Source organism: Zalophus californianus, chromosome 11 (assembly GCF_009762305.2).
Source record: "Zalophus californianus isolate mZalCal1 chromosome 11, mZalCal1.pri.v2, whole genome shotgun sequence".
Lineage (NCBI taxonomy): Eukaryota > Metazoa > Chordata > Mammalia > Carnivora > Otariidae > Zalophus > Zalophus californianus.
In genome coordinates, this window is record NC_045605.1 from 14,693,394 (window position 1) to 14,713,907 (window position 20,514).

At 55.1% G+C, this 20,514-nt stretch overlaps 1 protein-coding gene across 1 annotated transcript; it reads right to left on the minus strand.

Annotated features, from left to right (window-relative positions):
* Nucleotides 1-7,416: 7,416 nt before the first annotated feature.
* On the minus strand, nt 7,417-19,538 carry SCN2B (sodium voltage-gated channel beta subunit 2). Its single transcript, XM_027579153.2, has 4 exons — nt 19,294-19,538; nt 12,323-12,489; nt 11,834-12,044; nt 7,417-11,253 (listed from the first exon to the last, which is right to left on the minus strand). The coding sequence occupies exons 1-4, from the start codon at nt 19,361-19,363 to the stop codon at nt 11,054-11,056; spliced, it is 648 nt and encodes a 215-aa protein (XP_027434954.1). The 5' UTR covers nt 19,364-19,538; the 3' UTR covers nt 7,417-11,053.
* Nucleotides 19,539-20,514: the final 976 nt, after the last annotated feature.

Sequence of the window (20,514 nt, forward strand, 5' to 3'; positions counted from 1 at the left end):
CCTGTCCACTTTATTTTTACAGCAGGGCTCATGTTTCTCAGAACAGGAGGCTGAGGTGAGAGAGGAGGTGAGCCAAAGGGAAAGCAAGTGACCCCTGCCCAGAGAAGGGGGAGGGGAGGAGACAGAGCTCTCTGGGTATCTTTAGATCCCGTGTCCCCAGTGCCCTCCACCTTCCCCACTGCCTCACTGCTCACCCTGCTGAGAGCCCAAAGGAGCCTTAGGAGACACACTTGCATTTCACAGATGAAGAACCAGGGCCCAGAGAGGTAGAATGCATAGCCCAAGGTCACAGAGAAAGTGTGTCTTAAAGCCAGGATTAGAACCTCCCCCGCTCTGTGATTCCCTCCCTCCACCCTCAGCTTTCCTCTAAAGAACATCAGGAGGGTTCTACACCCCGGACAGAAAAAGTGCTTGAGAAATGCATTAGTGGCTAGAAGATTTCTACTTTTATAGAGCACTTGCCTCAAAAATTCTCAAAACCCTAGACTATTGATCCACTTTGGAGGATCCTCCTGAGGGTGCTTGGGGAAAGGGTGACAGAAGGTCAGAGCTCCCCCTCTCCTACCCTTTGAGAACCATCTCTTTGAGGAACCCTCCCTGATTTAGCCCCCTTCGCCCCGCTCAAGAGCCCCCCCCGCACCCCGCCCCGTCTATGGGTGGGGGTGCAACGGCATGCTGCAGCACCTGGCTCTTTGGTTCTTTTCCCTCCTTCTGCTGGAAGTCCCTTGAGGGCGGGGATGGTGGCTTGGACACAGCCCCCAGCGGCACCCTGACAGGTTTGATCCTTGGTGATGGGGAATGCACACTCAGGTCTTGGGCAGCCTGGCTCAGAAATACCTTGAAGAGCAAGTTTTCAGGGATGCAGGGAGGGAATGGGCCCCATGCCAAGGAGCTGTCAGGGAGCTGTCATTGGGGGTGGGGGGAGGACGAGGAGATAGGGCCCAGATTTAAGGGGAAGGAGGCTGTCTCCTGAGAAGGGGGTCACATAGATTCTTCGAAACATTTAGTCCAGTAGTCCTCTCTGAGAGCAGGCGACCTGTCAGTTCCTGCCCTCCAAGGAGCTGGATTGGAGCCAGGAGGGAAAGCATGTGGACAGCGAGAGGGGGAGCCCCTGGGGGCAGAGCTCCGGGTCCCTGAGACCGGGAAATGCTCTCCCGAGGGAAGGCACTCACACCGGGGGCGGGGCGGTCCCACCTCCTACCAGGGCAGGTAGATGGAAGGCTCCGTCCCCCGTCAGTTCTCAGAAAGGGGGCCACCAAGACCCCGGCAGGGGAGGGAAGGTAAGGGAATGCTCCTACGAAGTCTCGAGGTCTCGGGAGCTATTTTAAGAGGAGTTCCTCCTAAGTAACAGGAGCCTGGCAGGGAGCCTCGCGTCTCTGGCTCCCACGCGTGCCCTTGCCCGCCTCCCCTCTCCGCCTCTTCCCCCACAAGCCCCCGCGCGGCTCCTGACCCTGTCCCCATCCCTGTCAGGGCCTTGCAGGTAACGGAGCTCACTGGCGGTTGTGCAGACTCAGCTCCAAGAGGCAAAGATCACGGGGCTCTGCGGGGAGCCCCCGCACCCCCCACCGCACAGTTCCTCTCCCTCGAGCCTCTGATTTACACCAGGATCTGCTTCCACCACCTTCCCTTAGCTGCCCTCCCTCTGGTTATAAACAGAGCCCCAACCTCAGGACCGTGGAAATGCAGGAGAGAGTCTCCGCCTGCATGCCTGCATTAATTTAAAGTTAAATCCCCTCAAACCCTTCTGCCTCTCGGGTTGGGGTTGGGTGGCTGCCACCTGCACAAACTTTTGAGAGCCTCCTTCCTAGTGCACCCAGATCTGTTCCCTGCGTGTCCCTCCTCACGTTCCTTCCATCCGGCTCAGAGTGCCTGCCCGCCTGTCCCCAGCCACAGTCTCAGCATCCACTGAAGTTTGGCAGGTACCGAGGGAGTTAACAGGGACAGCATGCACCAAACCAGCCCACAGGCACGTGGTCTAGCAGTCCGAGACACAGAACCGGTGCTGGCCACCGAGCCGGGCTGCTCCCCAGCCCACAGGCACGTGGTCTAGCAGTCCGAGACACAGAACCGGTGCTGGCCACCGAGCCGGGCTGCTCCCCAGCCCACAGGCACGTGGTCTAGCAGTCCGAGACACAGAACCGGTGCTGGCCACCGAGCCGGGCTGCTCCCCAGCCCACCTGGCACTATGAAGTTGGAGTAAAGATAAGCTCTTCCTGAACCCTCCACTTTCTAAGGGCTCTGGGCACAGGCAGGTAGGCAGCCAACTCCTCCATCCCACCCATCCTCTTCTGTTTTCTTGCAGGTTCTATCCAAACATCCTTTCGGGCAAAGGGGGTGGGGAGCCCCAGACAGATGAGCTCATTGGGAGGAGGAGGGCAAAGGGGAGGGAGCTGAACTCTCCTGACCAACGAAGTGCTCACCAGGCATCCCAAGCTGGAGAGGGGCGAGGGGCGCGTGTGCCCACTTCTAGGAGCAGACGTCTGCTTCCCCGCCGCAGCTCAGAGATGGGGTGAGTCCTGGGCATCTCTTGATTCTGGGCCACATTGCACTGGGGTGTGAAGTGCCAGGGGAGGGTCTCAGCTACCCCAGCCAGCACCCCAGAGCTGTGTTGACTCCCTGCTTCGTGGGTTGCCACCAAGTGAGCATGGGTGGGCGGGGGTCTCAGGAGGGCTGGGGGCTGGGAAGGGCATGGGGCATGGGGAAGGTCCATCATTCATTGCAGCCTGGCTGCCATGCCCATGGGACTGCCTTGTCAGCTGGACGGCCAGGTGTCCTCCTGGACCCGAGCCCTGGTTCTGCCCTGAGACAGCCTGACCAAAACAGAAAAGTAAAACGGTGTGGAGCGCCAGGCCGGACTCCCTGGATGTTCTGATCCTGTCTGCTTTGAACACTGTAGTGCAGGAGCAGGAGACCTTGCAAAGGGAGGGCTGGGGAGGGTGTGGATCCGAGGGGAGCCATGGCAGGGGAAGAAGGTGGGGGGATGGAGACGCCGCTCCCTGGAGTGAAGGGTAACTTGGAGAACTTGGAGGGTGACACAGGCCCGGGAGGAGGGGTAGCACTGGGAGACAACCGCCCCAAGCCAAGAAGACGTTTTACAGGTTTTTAGAAGCCAAGAGAGGAGAAGGTGGCCAGCAGAGACCAGAGCAATAGGCACAGAGATGTGGGGTCAAGGGCCAGGCCACGGAGGGGGTGGGCTGTTACGGGCCCATCCAGAAGGCTTTGCCTCTGCTTCCAAACACTTTTGTCCTTACCTGGTCCACGGTCATTTTGAGGTTGGCGCCGAGCCACCCTTCCCCCACTCACTCCTAGGTCTTTGGGATGCTAGAGGCCAGTCTTCTGCCCCTTGCTCTCCTTTCTCGCTGTGTGATGTGGTGCCTTTGGCATCACTCTGCCCCGGGTTTGAGTCCTCTGCCCTTTTCTAGTCATGGCCATGTCACCTTGTGTGCAGACGGACTTAAAATAGCAGGGCCTTAGCCTCTCCGTCCGTAAAAGTGAGAAAAGAATGCATATTTGGGGAGTTGCCCTGAAAATTCCGTCAGCTGACATCCGTAGAATGCTTAGCTCAGGGCCAGGCACAGGGTCGGTACTCAGTCAACCGTGGCTATCCTTACTAGTCTAGCCAGCTCTCACTCATCTGCCCCCAGCCCTCCCCACCACCCCCAAACCCCTCAGTGGGACTAGAACCCGACCCCACAGCCCTTCCTAACAGCACCTGCTGTAGCAGTGCACCCCCACGGCGTGAGTGGGCCAAGGGGTGGGGATGGGGAGGCTAGAGACTTTGGCTGGCAGGGCCCACGGAGGAGAAGGCCATGAAGACTGGCACCTTCTATCTACAGTCTTGGCTGGAAGGACAGGGAAAGCTTTGCCCTGGCCAAAGGGCCAAGGACACAATTTACACTTGGCCTGATCTTTGGAGAGAAGTGCCCGAGGATGCCTGCCTCCCAATTTCCAGGCTTTCCCAGTCTATTTCTCACTGTGAATAGGCACTCACCACCTCCCCTCTCCCCACCATGGATAAATCAAGTAAAGATGAAAAGGGTAAAGGGGCACAAGGGCACAGAGGCAGGCTGGGGAAGAGCGCGCCTGCGTAAGAAGGCAGAGGGACAGGAACTTGCCCGTGCATGCGTCATATTTCTCTTCAGGCAAGCAAGAGTTAATCCCCCTTTTATCACTTGAATCCTAAAATGAGGGCTACAGAGGGCCATCGTCAGTGAACTTAGAAGGCATCTAAAAGTATGCCCTGATATATGAATCTTCTCAACAACACCCTCAAGCCACGCTTGAATACCTTCCGGGATGGGGATCTCATTATCTCAGAGAAACTCAACCCTCGGCACAGCTCTGACTTCACATTGGATCAATATCTGTCTCTGCCCGCGTGTCCTGATGTTCCGCCTTGGGGCAGAATGGGACAAGTCTAACCCTATCCCCGTGGCCACAGACCCAGCCACTGTATTGGACAACAGTGATACACACTTCCCCTCCTGGTAGAACAAACCGTCTTCATCTGCTCATTTGCCCACGAGAGGGGCTCTCAGTCTGTTGAGGCAAACAGTTCCTAGTCCCTGCGTCACCTGTCTACGGGGCAGTTGTCCCAGTTGAGAAGCAGAAGCAGCTGTGGCTGGGATCAAGGTGCCTTTGCCAGGGCTGTAAGGGCAAGCCCCTCCCTTGGGCAGAATCCCAAGTAGCCAAGCTGAGCGCCCATGCCCACTTGCCCCCTTCCCTGGCACTTCCTGGTCTCTCAAGGTCATTATCGCCAGAGAAAAGGAAAAGCTACTTTATCAGTGTCTCTTGCTCTTCTAGCCAGAGGCCTCCTCAGCCCTGCAGTGGAGGGGCTCCTGGGCTAGGCCAGTCTATCTTAGGATCAAACCTAGGTCAAGATGTCAGGACATAGTTCTCAGAAGGCTTCCGTCCCCAGGCCCCCTGGAGCTCTCATCCACTGGACGGCTGGAGCTTGTCCTGGAAGGTGGCTGGCGCCCTGGGCATCGGTATGGTAGTGGGCAGCCAGGAATGACTAGAACCTGGTGGGCTTCAGGGTGAGAGTCTGGGGGGGGGGGGCAATGCCACCAGTGCCATCTGAGAAGCGTCCCTGCAGCCCTGCCAACATGGGCCTTCTGAGCCCTCAAAATGCCAGGGAGGAGGGCCAGAGACCTAGCGGGGGCTCACGCTCCTTGCATCAAGCTGCTCAGCCCACAGCCCCCTGGGCACTGCCCAGCCTCCTCTCACCTGGAGGTTTGTAGATACAACCCCCACCCCTGCAAAATGAGAAGGAGACAAGTGGTCTAAGAGGGGCCCATATACAAACCAACATGAGGCAAGCCACAATATGGGGAGGTAGGAATGGGACTCAGTATTGGAGCTGGGAGACAGGCATCTTCTTGTCTGATGATGGGCATCGGCTCAGCCTGGAGGAGGCCTTACCTGGGGAGGAGAGACTTGGTTTCCAGTGCAGGCTCTTCATGAGCTGACTGTGCGACTTTGGGAGAAACACGTCCGCTCTCTGAGTCTCAGCTTTAGGTACAGCCCTTGCGGAAGCACGGGGGCCTCTTCCAGCCGCCCCCAGGCCCAGCTGGGGAGGGGCGGGCAGGATCCTGGGCCGGTGTGTGCAGCTGTGCCCAACTGTGCCCAGCCTGGGGGCTGTGGGAAGAACAGCGACCTAGAGCCTGATAGGAGATCCTGTCTTGTCCTTGACTCATCATGTGACCGTAAGCCAGTGCACTTGCCTGTTGTGGTCCTCACCTTCCCCTTCAGGATACTCAGGAGGCTTGGCCAGAGGGTCCCCAAGACCCCTCCTGTCTCTGATGTTGTAAAGATCTCCCACTCCTTTTGGCTTTCGGGACCTGTTCTAGGGACTCTGAAAACACCCCCTCCCCGCCCCCATGGAGACTCCTCCTCCAGGCAGCAGGCATGGGCAGGCGGATGGGGTACCTAAGCCCTGCAGGGGGCTCCAGCAGGAAGTGAAGGAGCAGTGGGAATTGAGAGGCTCTTGTGCAGACACCTCTGTCTCAGTTAGGGGTACAGAAAGCTGGTGAGCAATTCTGAGCACCAGAATGGGAGCTAGCTCTTCCCCCACCAGGCACCTCATTCTGCGATCAGAACTACCCACCCCCCACACTGGCCCCAAGTAGGCTGAGCTAAAGAACATCAATTTAAGGGAGATGCCTGTGCCAAATCCAACTCTCCCAGAAGCCAGGCCCAGATCCAAAGTGTTCTGGGAGAAAAGCCCTAGAATGAGGAAGATGCTGGCCCCACCCCAGAAAGAACCAGCCAGAATCCCCAGTGCCTTCTGCTGCTCAGCCCACCTACCCTGCCTCAGTTTGCCTATTTGTTAAGTAGAGAAGCACCCTCTCTGACATCCCATCCTTGGAAGGACTCAGGGGCTCTGGAGGACAGACATCCTTTTAAACCAAAGCATCTTTAGTTCGGTTAAATACCAGCCACCTCTGTTTAATGCTGCCCCTCCCTCTCGCTTCTCTCTCAGGTAGCAGCTGTAATCCCTGCAGGTGTCACAACTACCAATGTCAGGGTCCTCTGGGAATACTCTAAAATGCACCTGGCCACTAACCACTGGCAAAGTCTCTGGGTCGCCAGGGAGTAGACAGAAATGACAGAGAAACCAGAAGAAAAGTAGGAACCAACCACTTCCACATTTCCTTGCCATTCAGAAAGTTGAAACCTTTCTTAACTTGCGCGCGCGCACGCACGCGTGCGTGCGTGCGTGCATGTGTGTGTGTGTGTGTGGGCGAAAAATGCAGAGACTAAGAATAGGAAGCACTAGAGAAAAAGACCGGGTGTGTCTGGACTAGTAGCGCCCCCCCCCCACAACGCCACCAGGGGGGCATCTTTGGTCCTGAGTGTAGGAGGATCCCGCAGCACGAAAACAGGATCCAGCAGTACTTAGATGGGACATGAACAACCTGACTCCTCCCCCCAGCCCCCCTCACCCGAGAAGGTGCATGAGGGCAGACACTGAGCAGCTATTCCCCCCACCCACCGAGTCCAGAGCAGGCATGGGAAGTGTCTACCTAGTGAGACACAGCTTAGAAATGGGGGGAAGGAAGGATGGCCCATCCATCCATGAAAAAATAGGCAACATCCGTGAACAGTGTCATAGTGCCCAAGTTTGTTGTCATCCCAGAAATAACCAAGGGCCCCCAAGAAGTGGGTGTTCAGCCACCCTGCCTTCAGGTGCTTCCGAGGTGGTTGGAGTCCCCCAGGATGCTAAAAGAAGGCAAAGGGGGAAAGAGATGAGCCATTTGTCGACATGAGTAGAGCAGAAGGACCGTGTCCTTGCTAGGGACCCAGCAATGTTGCGGGAGTATCAGGAAAGGAGCAGCAGGGGTCCCTGTCAGCATCCTGGCAAAGCCTCCACTTACCCTGCTCTTCACCCCTGAAAAAAGCCACACTCGAGGGATGTTCAGGGGAGATGATCTGTTTATTGTAGCCGATAGATCCAAGCAATACAACAAACTGCAAAAGAAACGCAGTCTGCTCCGAAAAGCAGACACATCACAGAGGCTGGGTCACAGAGGACCATTGAAGTTTTTCTCCCCACCCCCTCCAACCACCCTGTAACACAGAAAACCTAGAAAGTGCATAAGTAGTTGGGTTTTCTCCTCCAAGTGCACAAAAAGCAATAAGAACATTCCATAATTTGCCTTTGGTGAATCAACTCAAAACATTGAGAAATGATGGTTTCCCCCCCACACACACACACCCGGTATAACTTGGGGTGGATGTGGCGCGATGTTTTCTATTTGTATATAGAATATATCTATACCTATATATAGACTATGTGCAAATGCATCAGCAAGCTTCAATAAAGGAAGACATCAGCAAGAGGCACAGGCTGTCTATCCTTAAGACAAGTTGCAAGGAAAATTTCTTGATTCATCACTCATTCTGACTGCACCACGCCATCCCTATGGCCCGGGACTGTCTTCTGGGACCTGGCCAGTATTTTCCATTTTCCATCTGCTTCACCTGACCTTGTAAACACTTACCAGCCCAACTTCTCCAAGGGAACTTCCGGGGAGAAAATATGGATCCAATCAGCTTTTCCTTTTTATAAATTGGGAATAACTGTGATTAGTCCATAGCTAAGGGGCAGACAGCCATTTTCAAAGCCAGTTTCAAGGCACCTCAAGGCATTTCAGTCCTGAAAAAATTGTACTTTGTTCTTAGAAGTTCAATCCCATGGGTTGGCCGGCCCATCTCTTTACAGTGGCCCTTAATTAGGAGGAAGAGATGGACAGGGAGCTCCAAGACAACAGGAGAGGCAGGGGCGGTTGAGGAAACCAGCAGACTGGACCCAGCAGAGCACAGTGATGGGAACATGCAGCCGGAAGTGGGGCTGGACCCCACAGCGCAGGGAGAGGAGCAGCTTGCTGGTATGAACTAGAAAGCAGGGTAGAGAAATGGCTGCTATGGAAACATGTCACCGGTTCCCCACCTCTATTCACAGAAGCCCCATCTTGTTCCCAACCTCACGGCCCTGGGGGAGGCAACTCTAGGAGAGCTCTGGAACAGATTCTAAGAGGCTGCAGGAGAAAGTGCCCATGAGGGTGGGCAGCCGGGGGTGGGGGGGCCCATTGGGTCAGGGCGTTGAAAGGAAGGAACCCAGAAGCCTGGGGCTTCTTGATGGAGAGTTGGGACTTCTTAGAATAAACCTAGGGAATCGCGCAAAAATTTCCCCTAAATGTTAGGCGTCCTGGAAAAAGAAAAGTGCCCCACATCAGCACAGATCCTCACTCGTCCTGAAAGAGGAGAGCACTTGAAAGTTTGCCGAAAAGGGAAATCTGCAGGCTGCAGAAGTGTATCACAACCGCCCTCGGTCTCAAGCCGGTATGAGATGCCCACCACGCATCGCCCCCCTCTTAGCTGGTTGGCTCCAAGGTTGAGCTGTGTCCACCTGCCCCAGACATCCTGGTGGCTTAGCCCACCCCCATTGGCAGTGTGTTGATTGGCAGTTAGGTACTGAGCTGGACTCACCCCACCCAGGAGCTGTCACCCAGGCTGTCCGTCCCCCACTCTGCATCCACTCTCCCTGGCCTGTCACCTTGTTCCCTGTTGGACCCCCACCCCCACCCCTTCCTTCCTTTCTTCCTTTCCCAGGGCCCAGATTCGGGACTCTCTTCCTTCTCTCCAACTCCAGCCCTGGAAGCAGTGGTTACAGAGGTGGAATTAGATGCACCAAAAAAAAAAAAAAAAAAAGAATCTTGGTCCCCATGGTGCTGACCTGACAGTTCCCAATTCTTGTTATGGCTTTGTGTGCATCCCCGGCAGCTGGCACACAGGAGATGCTCAATAAATGGATGTTGAATTGAAGTGAATTAAACCAAACCTCCCGTACGCTCTTGTTCTCTCCCCAAATTGGCCATCTGATGGGCAGAGACAGAGAGTGGTCCCTGAGACTGTCACAGTCCTGTCTCCACCCCCTTTCCTCAGAGCGGTTCCTGCCCCAGGCACTGACTCCCAGAGCCCGGGCAGGGTCTGAGCTCCTTGAAAGGCCGGGAAATGCTAAAGAAGGTCAGTCTGGGGCAGGGGTGGGGCCTCGCCAGCAGCTCTGCCCTCCCTCTCCAACCCTCCATCCCCAGCGCCCTGGGAGAGGAAGCAGGCCTGGACAGACCAGCTCCCTCACCTCACCTCCCTGTCTACCAGCCCACAGAGGCCCTTCCCACAGGGAAAACTATGGCTCTGTTGATCCAAACTGGAGACTGAGGAGCCAGAGGAAGGGAGGGCGGGACCCTCAGTCTGTCAGTTTGAACCTGGTTCCCCATCTCTAGCGAGTGACTTGCCTCCTTGATCTCTGAGGGTCTTCTAATGTAGAGTTCACATCAGCAGTTTCTCTCTGTCTCTCTCCCTCTCTTGAGGCTTAAATAATTCCCTCTTAATGTGAGTAAAATGGCAGTGAAAGTTGGCTCTCCAGAAATGCTATTTGCTCCCCACAGAGGAAGTTCCTGGGGCGGGGAGGGTGTAACATGGCCACAGGATCTGAGAGGCTCCGAGGGCCCCCTCACGCTTCCCTCCGGGCATTTCCTTCTCTGATCTCTACCCAAAAGCCAGCTAAAAACCCTGCTGAGGGTCACTGGGAAAGTTTGAAGAGAAGGCCCGGATGAAGCCCCCACTCTACACATCAACTCCTACGCCACGGTTTCCACCCGCCCCCCCAGCCCCACACCTGGGCTGAGGGCGGTCACCCTGTTGGAGAAGGCAGTCTGTAACCAACTCCATTTTACAATGGAGCCCCCACCCCTTCAGACCTCAGCTGACTTTGACATCTGTCTCCTGTTAGTGGTTAACTATGGTGAAAAATGACCACTACCTAGAACGATACAACCTACCCATGGCCCAGCTCAGTGAGTCTTCATGCAATGCTCCCCCCCAAATCCCAAGAGTTTCGCAGCCAACAGAAAACACCCACACAAGGCTCCTGTGGTAGCAGCTATCAATGGAGGGGGATAAGAGCACAGGTCCCTGGGCCAAGGCTTCCCCTCAATGCCCAGGAAACACAGTCATCCCTTCAACATGCCCCCCCCCCCCGCAAGTGATAGGAACCCATCAGCAGCCCCCAGCCTGACAGGGCTGCCTGGCCTGGAGCAGCTCAGGGAGCAGAGCCACACCACAGCCGGGGCTTTCTTGAGGCAGCCCAGGAAAACCCCTCAGCCACCCGTAGATCCTCCCTGAGGCCCACCAGACCAGCCCACAAACAGGGCAGGCTGGGCAGCCGACCTCCCCCGCACCCCCTCTCCTTCTGGGACCCTCACGCAGGCCTCCTGCCTCCTCTCAGGGATTGGCAGTCTTGAGCCCACTTCCCCCCGCCCCCACCCCAGGGCCCACACGTCCCACGCGCCAGGGCAGGTTTCCCAAATGAAAGAGAGGTGGGTCACTCTTGGTGCAGGGTGGGGGGTACGAAGTGGTTTCGGGAGGCCCCAGGCGGGCCCTGGGGCCCTGGTTCAAGAGAAGCACACCAAGAGAGGGCAGGCAGGGGCACAGTGTGCAGGGCGGAGGGTAGGAGGAAGACAGGACGTGAGGGAGGGGCTGCGGGGCCGCGTTACTTGGGGCCATCGTCCGCGTTGCCCTCTCCATCCGTCTTGCCCTCCTCCTCCGTCTTCAGGTCGTCCGCGCTCAGTTTCTGCTCTTTTTTCCTCCTCACACACTTTACTACCATCAGCACCAAAATGACCACCGCCAGGAAGCCGCCCACGGAGGCGCCCACGATCACGGCCACCGTGGAGTCCCGCTCAGGGGGCTCTGGAGAAGGAAAAGAAACAGACCCACTGAGCACCAGGGCAGGGACAGGGAGCCTCGTGCACTGCCCCCTGCTCCCCGCAGTATGCGCGGGGTGGTCCTCACCGGACGCTCTGCGTGGAAAGGACTGTAGTCAAAGCCAAAGTCAACCCAGGCCTCTGAGCTCTCCGCGCCCCACCCCAAAATCCCAGGGCACCTCAAAGCCCCAGGGGAAGACAGTAAAATGCAGAATTTGAAGAGCCCGGACTTTGAGATGAAATAGACCCAAATTTGAGTCCTAATTGTACTATTCACTCATTGCATGACCTTCGGTGGCTGACTTCTCTGCATAGCGAGTGCCCAACCAATGAACGCTGCTATCATGACTCTTGGCATCATGACCATGACCGAGGTCCCAGTCCTCAGAGTCCTGAGGAGGTAGCAGGGGTGCCCTCCCCCCAACACAAGCCAGAGCTCCCACCCTCAGGAGGGCACAGCCCCTCCCAAGGAGTGGGGTTATCCTCCTGCTGGAGGGTGGGGGGCGGTGGGACAAGCAGGGGCCCCAGGGCAGCAGGCTCCCTGCTCTGCCTGCCCCCTCCCTCACCTTCCATGAGGACCTGCAGGTAGATCTTGCCATGGCCACGGTGGCGGTCAGGCGGGTTCATGATATAGCAGTTGTAGGTGCCCACATCCTCGAGCTGCACATTTCTCAGCGTCACCGACACGTCATACTTGCTGGGGTTCCCTGAGAACTCCACACGGTCTCGGAACCGTTCCAGCTTCAGGTTGATGATCTTCATGCGGAACTGGAGGAACTGGGGAGGAGGGCTGCATGAGCAAGGAGCTGCAGGGAGTGCCCCTCCCCGCCATGCACCTGGTCCCCTGGAAGAGAGGCGGTTACCTCCAGGTCTCTGCCACCCTCCCAGGGCCACCCAGGCGTGACCACACACCTACCGCCGCAGCCCTCTGGAGGAGACAGCCCACCAGGATCCCCAGGGTCCTGGTCCAGGGCAGGGGCAGGTGGTGGGAAATGTGGGCTTCGTGCCCAGCGGCTCCTGCCCCCTCTTCACCCCGCCCCCATCCCGGGACTCACCATCTCCTCAGAGCAGTTACTACACTCCTGGTAGGTCCAGTTCAGGGAGAACTGTTTGTGGTTCACTGTGTAGCAGGAGTTGAATGTACAGGGCAGACGGGCATCAGAGCCATTGAGGACGTTGAGGGTGGTAGGTACTGTGACCTCCATGCTCCGCCCTGGTGGCACTGTGGATAAAGCCACAAGCTGGTGAGGATTCTGGCTCACAGGGCCAGGGAGAGGGCAAGCCTTCTGCACCTGCTGGGGACTGGAGCAGAGCCATGGCCGTGGGCAGGGTCCCTTAGGTCTGAAATTAGTCAGGGAGTGGTATGGGGCAGGCAACGCTCCAGGGGGTTACCTGACGTGGCCCTTGGGGTAAAGCAAGGCTGGGGTGGAGAGAAACAACATTGCCTGTCAAGTCAGGGGCAGACAAATGGCCCCAAGTCTTTCCCAGGACCATCGTTGTCTACAAGGACAGGAGCCCCTTCTGGAGATGTCAGGCCTGGAAACTCCCCAGCAAGGAGCTGACACAGGCTGAAGGGGTGACCAGGTGGGGACAGTAGGTTTCTGTCAAATCCAGTAAGGAGCACCGGGCCTGGTCCAGAAGAGCTGGGTGCTGGGGCTGCCCGGCCCATTCTGACACCCTAAGCAGAGCAGAGTCTAGGGTGGGTGAAGGAGCCCAAGCCCTTCCAGTTGAAGTCGCAGTGATCTCCATGGGGCAGAAAGCCTTGGACACAAAATTTAAGGGCGCACCGACCCTCAGGATCAGGCAAACACCACCTTAAACTGCACACCGTGGGCACCTCACCGGCCTCACCCTAGTCCTGATCTTAACGCTAAGATTTTCTGCCAGTATTGTCAAAGCCTCATCCCAAAAGATTCATTTTCTTTATAGGGGATAAGCAGTAACGTTCAGTATCAGCCATGCATTCACTCATTTACCCAATATTTATAAGCCATCCCCTACACCCCCACACACTTAGCCTAGGCTGGGGGCGGGGGTTATTGCTGTGAACAATGGTGGCAGAGTCCCCAACACACCAAGCTTGTGTTTGAGGGAAGGGAACACACACTAAGGAGGAAAAAAATTACAATGTAACTTTACATAGTGATGCCTGGCAGACACTGTAAGAACTAAAGCAAAGGGAAGGGGCCGTTGTTTCCTAATGGTAGTCAGGGAGGACTGCTTGGAGGGCCTGACGTGTATGTAGCCCCTGACAAAGTGAGGGAATGAGCCATCTCAAATCCTGAAGGAATCAAGTGCCAAGCAGCGGAACATCCAGAGCAAAGTCCCAGTGGCTGGAATGAGTTAAGCACAAGGAGCAGGGACCAAGGAGCAAATGCTAAGACCAGAGGTCCCAGAGTTAGGCAGGGGCGAGGCACCAGGGGCTTTGGGGGCCCGAACTCGGGAATTAGGATTTTCTTTGAGTGTGATAGGAAGCCGGCAGCGCCTGGGGGTGGAGAGGGAGGAGGGGGCAGACGGGGGAGGGGCAGACGGCGTGGCTAGGAAGCTATGGCTGCAGGAAAAGCCTAGACAAGGAGATCCCATGAGACACGGGGTCCCTTCCAGCTCTGCCTTCCATCGGCTGGGAGGATGTGGGCAAGCTCCTTCACCTTCCAAGCCCCAGTCTCCTGCTCTGTAAAACACAGCTGATGACACCCACCTCCTGGGGCTGCCATGATCATTTTAAAGAGAGAAAATACGGAAAGCGTGATGCGCCGGCTGGCAGCTCCAGTGCCCTACACTCTCCTCAAGTTCTGCCCCCTAAACAGGAAGGCCTTCTTGGGACACTGTCCTCCTGGCAGAGGGCAGCCCCTTGGAATTTCCCCAGCTCTGGCAGCCGGCGCGGGCCCCGCAGCCGCGGGCCAGAAGCATCCCCTGCAGGGCTGCTCGGCGCTGGGCGGCGGGGCCTACCCCGGAAGCAGCCGCACCGCAGCCGCGAGCGGGGCTGTCCGTCTGCTCAGCTCCCCCCTCAGGATGCGTGGCCAGGGCTTAGTGCACGAGACTTAAAGGACAGGCGAGGCTCTGAAGGGCTGGCCCCAGAGGTCACAGCGGAGCCTTCGGTGGAGGGATTGGGCGTGCACACCCTCCTGCAGGCCGAACGCTCGCTAGATGAGCGTGAACTGGGGAGGCTAAGGGGGCTGCCAAGAAGAGCAAAGCCCAGTTCCCGGATCCCCACTCTCATCAGCATTATGAAAGCACCTAGCACAACGCCAGGCAAGGAGGAGGTGTGCAGAAAATACCACTGCCGCCCGCGCCCTGCAGAGGCAGAGAAATCTGCAAGGAAGGAAGCAGGCAAGGCCTTGTCCTGAGCTTACCTCTTACCCAAGGAAGGCCCCGCTTCCTCTAACCCCCTCCAAGAGCCGCTACCTTCCCAGGGCCCCCTCCCAAAAGGGGCCTCCACGTGACCCCAGAAAGCAGGTGCTGTAAATCGGGCTGACCTATCCCTGGCCTCTTTCCCCGCCCAGCCCACATCCTTCAGGTGAGAACTTGAACCCCACAGGGCACCCCTCTCCACTGTGAAGGCGCCAGCACCCTGCCGCGTGGAAGGGCAGAGCTGTGGGGAGGTCCTTTCTGGCTGGCCGGAGGGAGCCGAGGTGCAACGCAGGGTCCCTTCCCCCCAACCTCCGCCCCCGCCGCAACCCGGCCGCCTGGCCCCCGCTGGAGTCACCAGGAGGAGCGCGAGCGCCCTCTAGTGGTCAGAGGCGTTTAGCGAGTCCCAACTGCAGAGAGAGGCTGGGATCACCAAATCAGAGGAAGCCGGACAGGGGCACCTCCAGAATTGTGAATCTAGACCCACCGCCTCACCAACGAGGCAAATGAGGCCCTGAGGGAGACACACAGAGGACAGGGACAAGCCGGGGCCAGACCGTGGTTCCTGACTCCTACGCCAAGGCACCCACGTCAGCCCAAGTCCCCACCAGAGTTTTAGGCCTCTCACCAATCCAGGCCCCCATTAAAGATGAAGAAACCACCATGCAACAAGGTCAGAGCTGTGAGCAAAATCCTGATAAACTCTGCAGCCTCCGGAAAGTAGCCGAGTCTGCAGCTAGGGCCATAGAAAGGACTTCACAATAACAAGAAAGTGCTTACTGCGGGCCAGATGCTTTCTTACCCATTCCACAGATATGACCTCATTTGATACTTACAACAGCCCTCTTACCACCCCCCTTTCCAGACGGTGCAACTGAGCACACAGAAGTTACATGAATAGCCCAAGTTCACAGCTAGTAAATGACAAACCTCGATTTGAGCCCAGGCTGCCAGGCTCCAGACAGGGGTGGGGGGTTGAGGCCTAGTGACACTCCAAGGCATGCCAGGGACCAGGCCTCCAGCTGTCTACATGGCAGATCCAGCCCCAGCTGCCAGCCCCTAGCTCCGGGCAGGCTGGCCAGAGGGGAATGGTCCTGTTTAAAGCGACCTCCATACAAGGAAGCCCAGTCCTCCTGGTTGTCCCATTTGGGACCAGGTCTGGGTCTCTCAATTTCCAACTCATAGAAAGGAAATGGGGATCAACGGGGGCACAGAAAGGATGTGGCTTCTGGTTTTAGTTCCAAAGCATCCCTGGCACCCAGACCTCCCCCCCTTAATCTGGGGCCACATCTGGGCAGCCCAGGCCCCATGTTATCCACTGTTCTAACCAGCCCATCTTTCAGAGATCATACAGATTTGCTCACCTCCTGCCAAGCTCTAATCTCCTGCAAAGACAGAATTCTCTTCACCCCTCTTCCCAACCCTACAGCAACCAATGAGGTAGGTTTATGTTCTTCTTGTTTAAAAGAGAGAGTGTCCAAGCAGAGAAATGGTCCCCCCAACCTTCTGGGGCAGCCCCCTGCATCCCAGGGGAGTGTGACACCCAGACCCTTCCTCCTGCTTTCAGACCCTCCCCCACACCAGGAGCTCTGCCTCCTAGCCCAGTCTACCTCCAGGCAGCATGTCCTCACGCCCCCTCCACTGGCTCCCTGTTGTTTTCAGGATCAAGTCCAGGTTCCTGGGCACGGCTTCCAACCGTTTGCCATCTGGGACCAACCTAGGTCCTGGCCTCCTGCCCTGCCAGCTCCCAACCCTCCATTCTTCCTCCACTCGGGGATCCCCGACTCATTACTTGTCCTGACAAGCCCACCTTCTTTCACCCCTCCATGCCTCTGCACACATTTATGCTTCAGGCCGGGGAGCTCTTTCACCCTTCCCGACCTGGGGCCCTCACCTATGCTGCAGTTCCCAGCTAATGAGGCATGCCTCAATAACAGCATTGCCGGCACCTGGGCCCTCTACCCAGCCCAGTTCCTACTGCTTCCAGGTGACCTGAAGGCAGAACAGCATTGTGGCCAAGCGGTCAGATCTTAGGCAAGAGAGTTAACCTTCCAGACCTCAGTTTCCTCATCTGTAAAATGGGAGACAATCATAGAACCCGACTCCTAGGGCAGTTGTGAGGGTCACATGACTTGCTAACGTATGAAGCTCCCAGCGATGCCTGGTACATAGCCCTTGATGAAGGCTAGCTGCTATCATTCTCAGCATCATTAGGATTGTTATGGTGACAGCCCCTGTGATTTTGTGCTGTCATTATCTGTTCGCATGCCCATGTCCCTTGGGAGGCTCGGGGGACCTGATTTCTACTCATCTTGGTATCCCTGGCCCCAGAACGGTATGTGAGTGCAGATGGGCACTCCATAAATGTCTGTGGAAGGAAAGAAAGGCATTTTCCCCTCCATGTCTGGATCGCTGCCCCCAGCAGAAGACACGTGCAGTGGACTTGAGTGAGGACCTCGCCTCACTTAACCCAGACTTGGGTAACAAGGCTGGTGACTGCAGAGCCCATGGTCTTAAGAAAACCTCTGGGAAGTCCAGTCATTTGGATTGTGTCTAGCTAAAAACTAGTCTCACATGCTTCTGCTGTGTGTACGGCCGATTGCCCTGCTGGTTATCCTCTATGATTTACCCGCTCTTTGGTTATCCTCACAAATCCTGCCCCTGATGTGGTCCCTCCCTCATCATTTGTCCCTCCATCTTGGAGGCTGATGCCATTACGACCACCAAAGTTCCAGTGTCCACCTGAGCCCTTAGCCTTGGTGTGCCAGGGCATACCTCATCATATCATCAGTCAAGTTCAAGTTCAAGATCTGCTGCCCAGGTTTGCAGAGACTCTAGCTTCCTCCCACCACCATCTCACAACCCCCACTCCCTGACGTCTTCACTCCAGACCTCATCGTCCCCTAAGACACACCCTGGTCATGGTCATGGAGCTCCGTTCCTTTCCTCACTTAGATCAGGCTCTCACAAGACTGTCCTCCTCCCGCAAGAAGCTTTCCCTAACTCCCAAGGGAGTCACCTGTCCTCCATCCCTGGTTCCTTACACCCAGGTCATCCACCCACCTCCCCATCTTTTTGCCTGCGCTTGAGATTCTTTGATCATTACTGTTAATGTAGCAGTACCGTTTCTTGAACATTGGGGGCAGTAGAGTTCAACAGCTAAGTACTAGAAGTCCAACAAGCCGACAAACCGGTTCAAATCTCAGCTCACTTGAACTAGTCGTGTGACTTTAATTTACTTAACGTAAGTAACTGAGTTACTTCATTTCGCTGTGCCTGTTTCCTCATCCATAACAGAAGGATCATAACAGCATCTACCTCATTCGGTTACTGATTATCTTGAGGACTAAATAAGCTATACAGCCCCTGCGCCCGTGAAAAGCGTTCACAAAGTTCAGCTATTATTGAGCACCTGCTGTGTGCCTGCCTCACAGAAAAACCCAGGCATTCTCCAGTTTACCCACGAAAGAACCGAAGCTCAGAAGGGTCAAGTAACTTGCCTACGGCCATGAAGTAAATGACAAAGGTGGCTTTAAACCCAGAGCTGATTCCAAGGCTCCCCCTCTTTGTACAGCCCACGCTTCTGTAACATTCCTGCTCTGTTGTTAATACTGTCCAGGAACTCAGCAAAGCTAATAGGCCTTATGACGCAAGCTGACAGGAGCTCTGTGTTGTCTCTGTCTAGCACTCCTGCCCAACATCCAACACAGTACACCAGAGAAAGATAAGGAGAGGGAGGGAGGGAGAGGGATTCTGTGATGCGGAATATCCCCACTGACAATCCCAGGACTTGACCAACTACTACACCAGCAATGAGTAAGTTTAGGAGCAAGGATGAAACTACCCATAAAGCAGGCTTGCAAATAACTCTCTAGCCCACCTACTCACCAGGAAGTCCTGAGTGGTCAAATATGAAATTAACATTCGGATCACTTGACAAGGCAGGCCGCAAGGCTGGGCTGGTCTTAAAGGGCCACAGGCACACTCAGCCTGTGAGTTCCTTTTTTTTCTTTTTTTCCTGATCCCTTCACCTGACCCCCTCCTCCACTCCATCTGGCCCACGCCAGAGGCCTCCATCAGCGCTTGCTTCAGCAAGTCTCTTCCCAATGCAGAGATCATACTTCAAGCCTGCTTCCCACCTGCCCCCCCAAACATCTCAACAAATCAGTGGTACAGATTTCCAGGAAACAAGACCCAGACTCAACTTTCTACCTCCCACTCTCCCAAACATTCTTTCCTAATATCCTAAATCCACCAGATTCCAAAGATTACGGTCCACAAGAGAAGCCCCTTAAGGGAGCATGAAGACCCAGGACCCCATATTTGCAGCAGCTTAAAAAAAATCCACAAAGAGACTTTGCAGATCGACCTATCCACTGCCCCCACCCCCACATAAGTCTGTTTCAGGGAAACCCAGAGAAAAATCACCTCCAGTGATAACTGTCACCCCTGAGGAACACTCAGATCCCCCGACCCCACATTTCTGTAACCAAGTAGTCCCAGCGTTATGCAGTCCCCAACAATGTCTTCCCCCAGTCCTCGGCACCTCCCTTCCCAAGGACGTGAGGCGAAGCTCAAGCAATCAATGTCTTCTTCCTTGCCCCCGGCCCCCATCCTCTTCCAGCTTTGGCTACACTTCTGGACCCTCAGGAGCATGCAGATGTGCAGTCTAACTTACCCAAAGAGAAAAAGAGACTGAGCCCCGTGAGTCTGAAGGCAGGGCGAGGTAGCCAGGCATCTCTGTGCATTTTCAGAGACTGAGATGTTAGTCGGGTGGGATATGGGAGAGGGTGATTTGAGGGGCCGAGGGCTACAAGGGAGGAATGGTTAGATGCTAAAAAAAAATGCACAGATGTACTTCAAAGACACATACAACATTAAGGAAGCTTTATTTCCATCTCTCTAATATGGCCGGCTTGTATGTTGCTGCTAAAAAGAGAGAGGGAGTGTGTAAGGGAGAGAGAAAAAGGGGGATGGAGTAAATTCTGTGGTTGGTGGATTTTGAAAAGCAGGTGGGAGGGCATAAAAAAAAATCTTTCTGAAAAGAACAAAGTTCCCCGGGATTTTTTCCCCTCTAAAACAAGAACTAAAGCAAATCCTGCCTCTCTTCTTCTTCTTCTTCTTCTTCTTCTTCTTCTTCTTCTTCTTCTTCTTCTTCTTCTTCTTCTTCTTCTCTTGGATGATAGTTGGGATTTGAAAGTTGTTAGAGAAGCTCATTCATTTCAAAACTGCTGTAAAGGGGGGAACTCTTTTTGTCATTTAAAAACACCCCAAAAAGGAGATGCTTGTTTTGTGTTATTTGGAAAGGGCTCTGGGAAGTGAGTTGGGGAGACTTTCCGGAAATAAGGACTTCCTCATTTTTCTACCATTACCACTAAAAACAGAACATGTCAAAGCAGGCTGGTGTAAAAACACCTAAGAGATCTTACAATCAAATGGAATACAAACCTTTGGGGAATCCTGATACCCAATCAAATCAACAGTAAAAAGACATTTTTTGAGATGAGGAGGGAAAAAATAAATATTGGTTGGGTATTAAATTATATTCATGAATAATTCTTAATTTTGTTGGGTGTGATAAAATATTACGGTTATGTTCTTAAACATTTTTAATCTGTTTTTTTATTCCTTATTTAAATTCAATTTAGTTAACATATACTGTATTTTTAGTTTCTGGGGTAGAGGTCAGTGATTCATCAGTTGCATATAACACCCAGTGCTCCCTACACCACGTGCCCTCCTTAATGCCCATCACCCAGTTACCCCATCTTCCCACCCCATTCCCCTCCAGCAACAAACCCTAGTTTGTTCCCTAGAGCTAAGAGTCTCTTAGGTTTGTCTTCCTCTCTGATTTCATCTTATTTTGTTTTTCCTTCCCTTCCCCTATGTTCATCTGCTT

Coding starts and splice junctions, on each gene's coding strand:
- SCN2B (XM_027579153.2), bottom strand. CDS start 19,363: ATGCACAGAGATGCCTGGCTACCTCGCCCTGCCTTCAGACTCACGGGG. Junction 12,490..19,293: donor CAGTCTCTTTTTCTCTTTGG/GTAAGTTAGACT, acceptor CTTTATCCACAG/TGCCACCAGGGCGGAGCATG. Junction 11,254..11,833: donor CCTGCAGGTCCTCATGGAAG/GTGAGGGAGGGG, acceptor TTCCTTCTCCAG/AGCCCCCTGAGCGGGACTCC.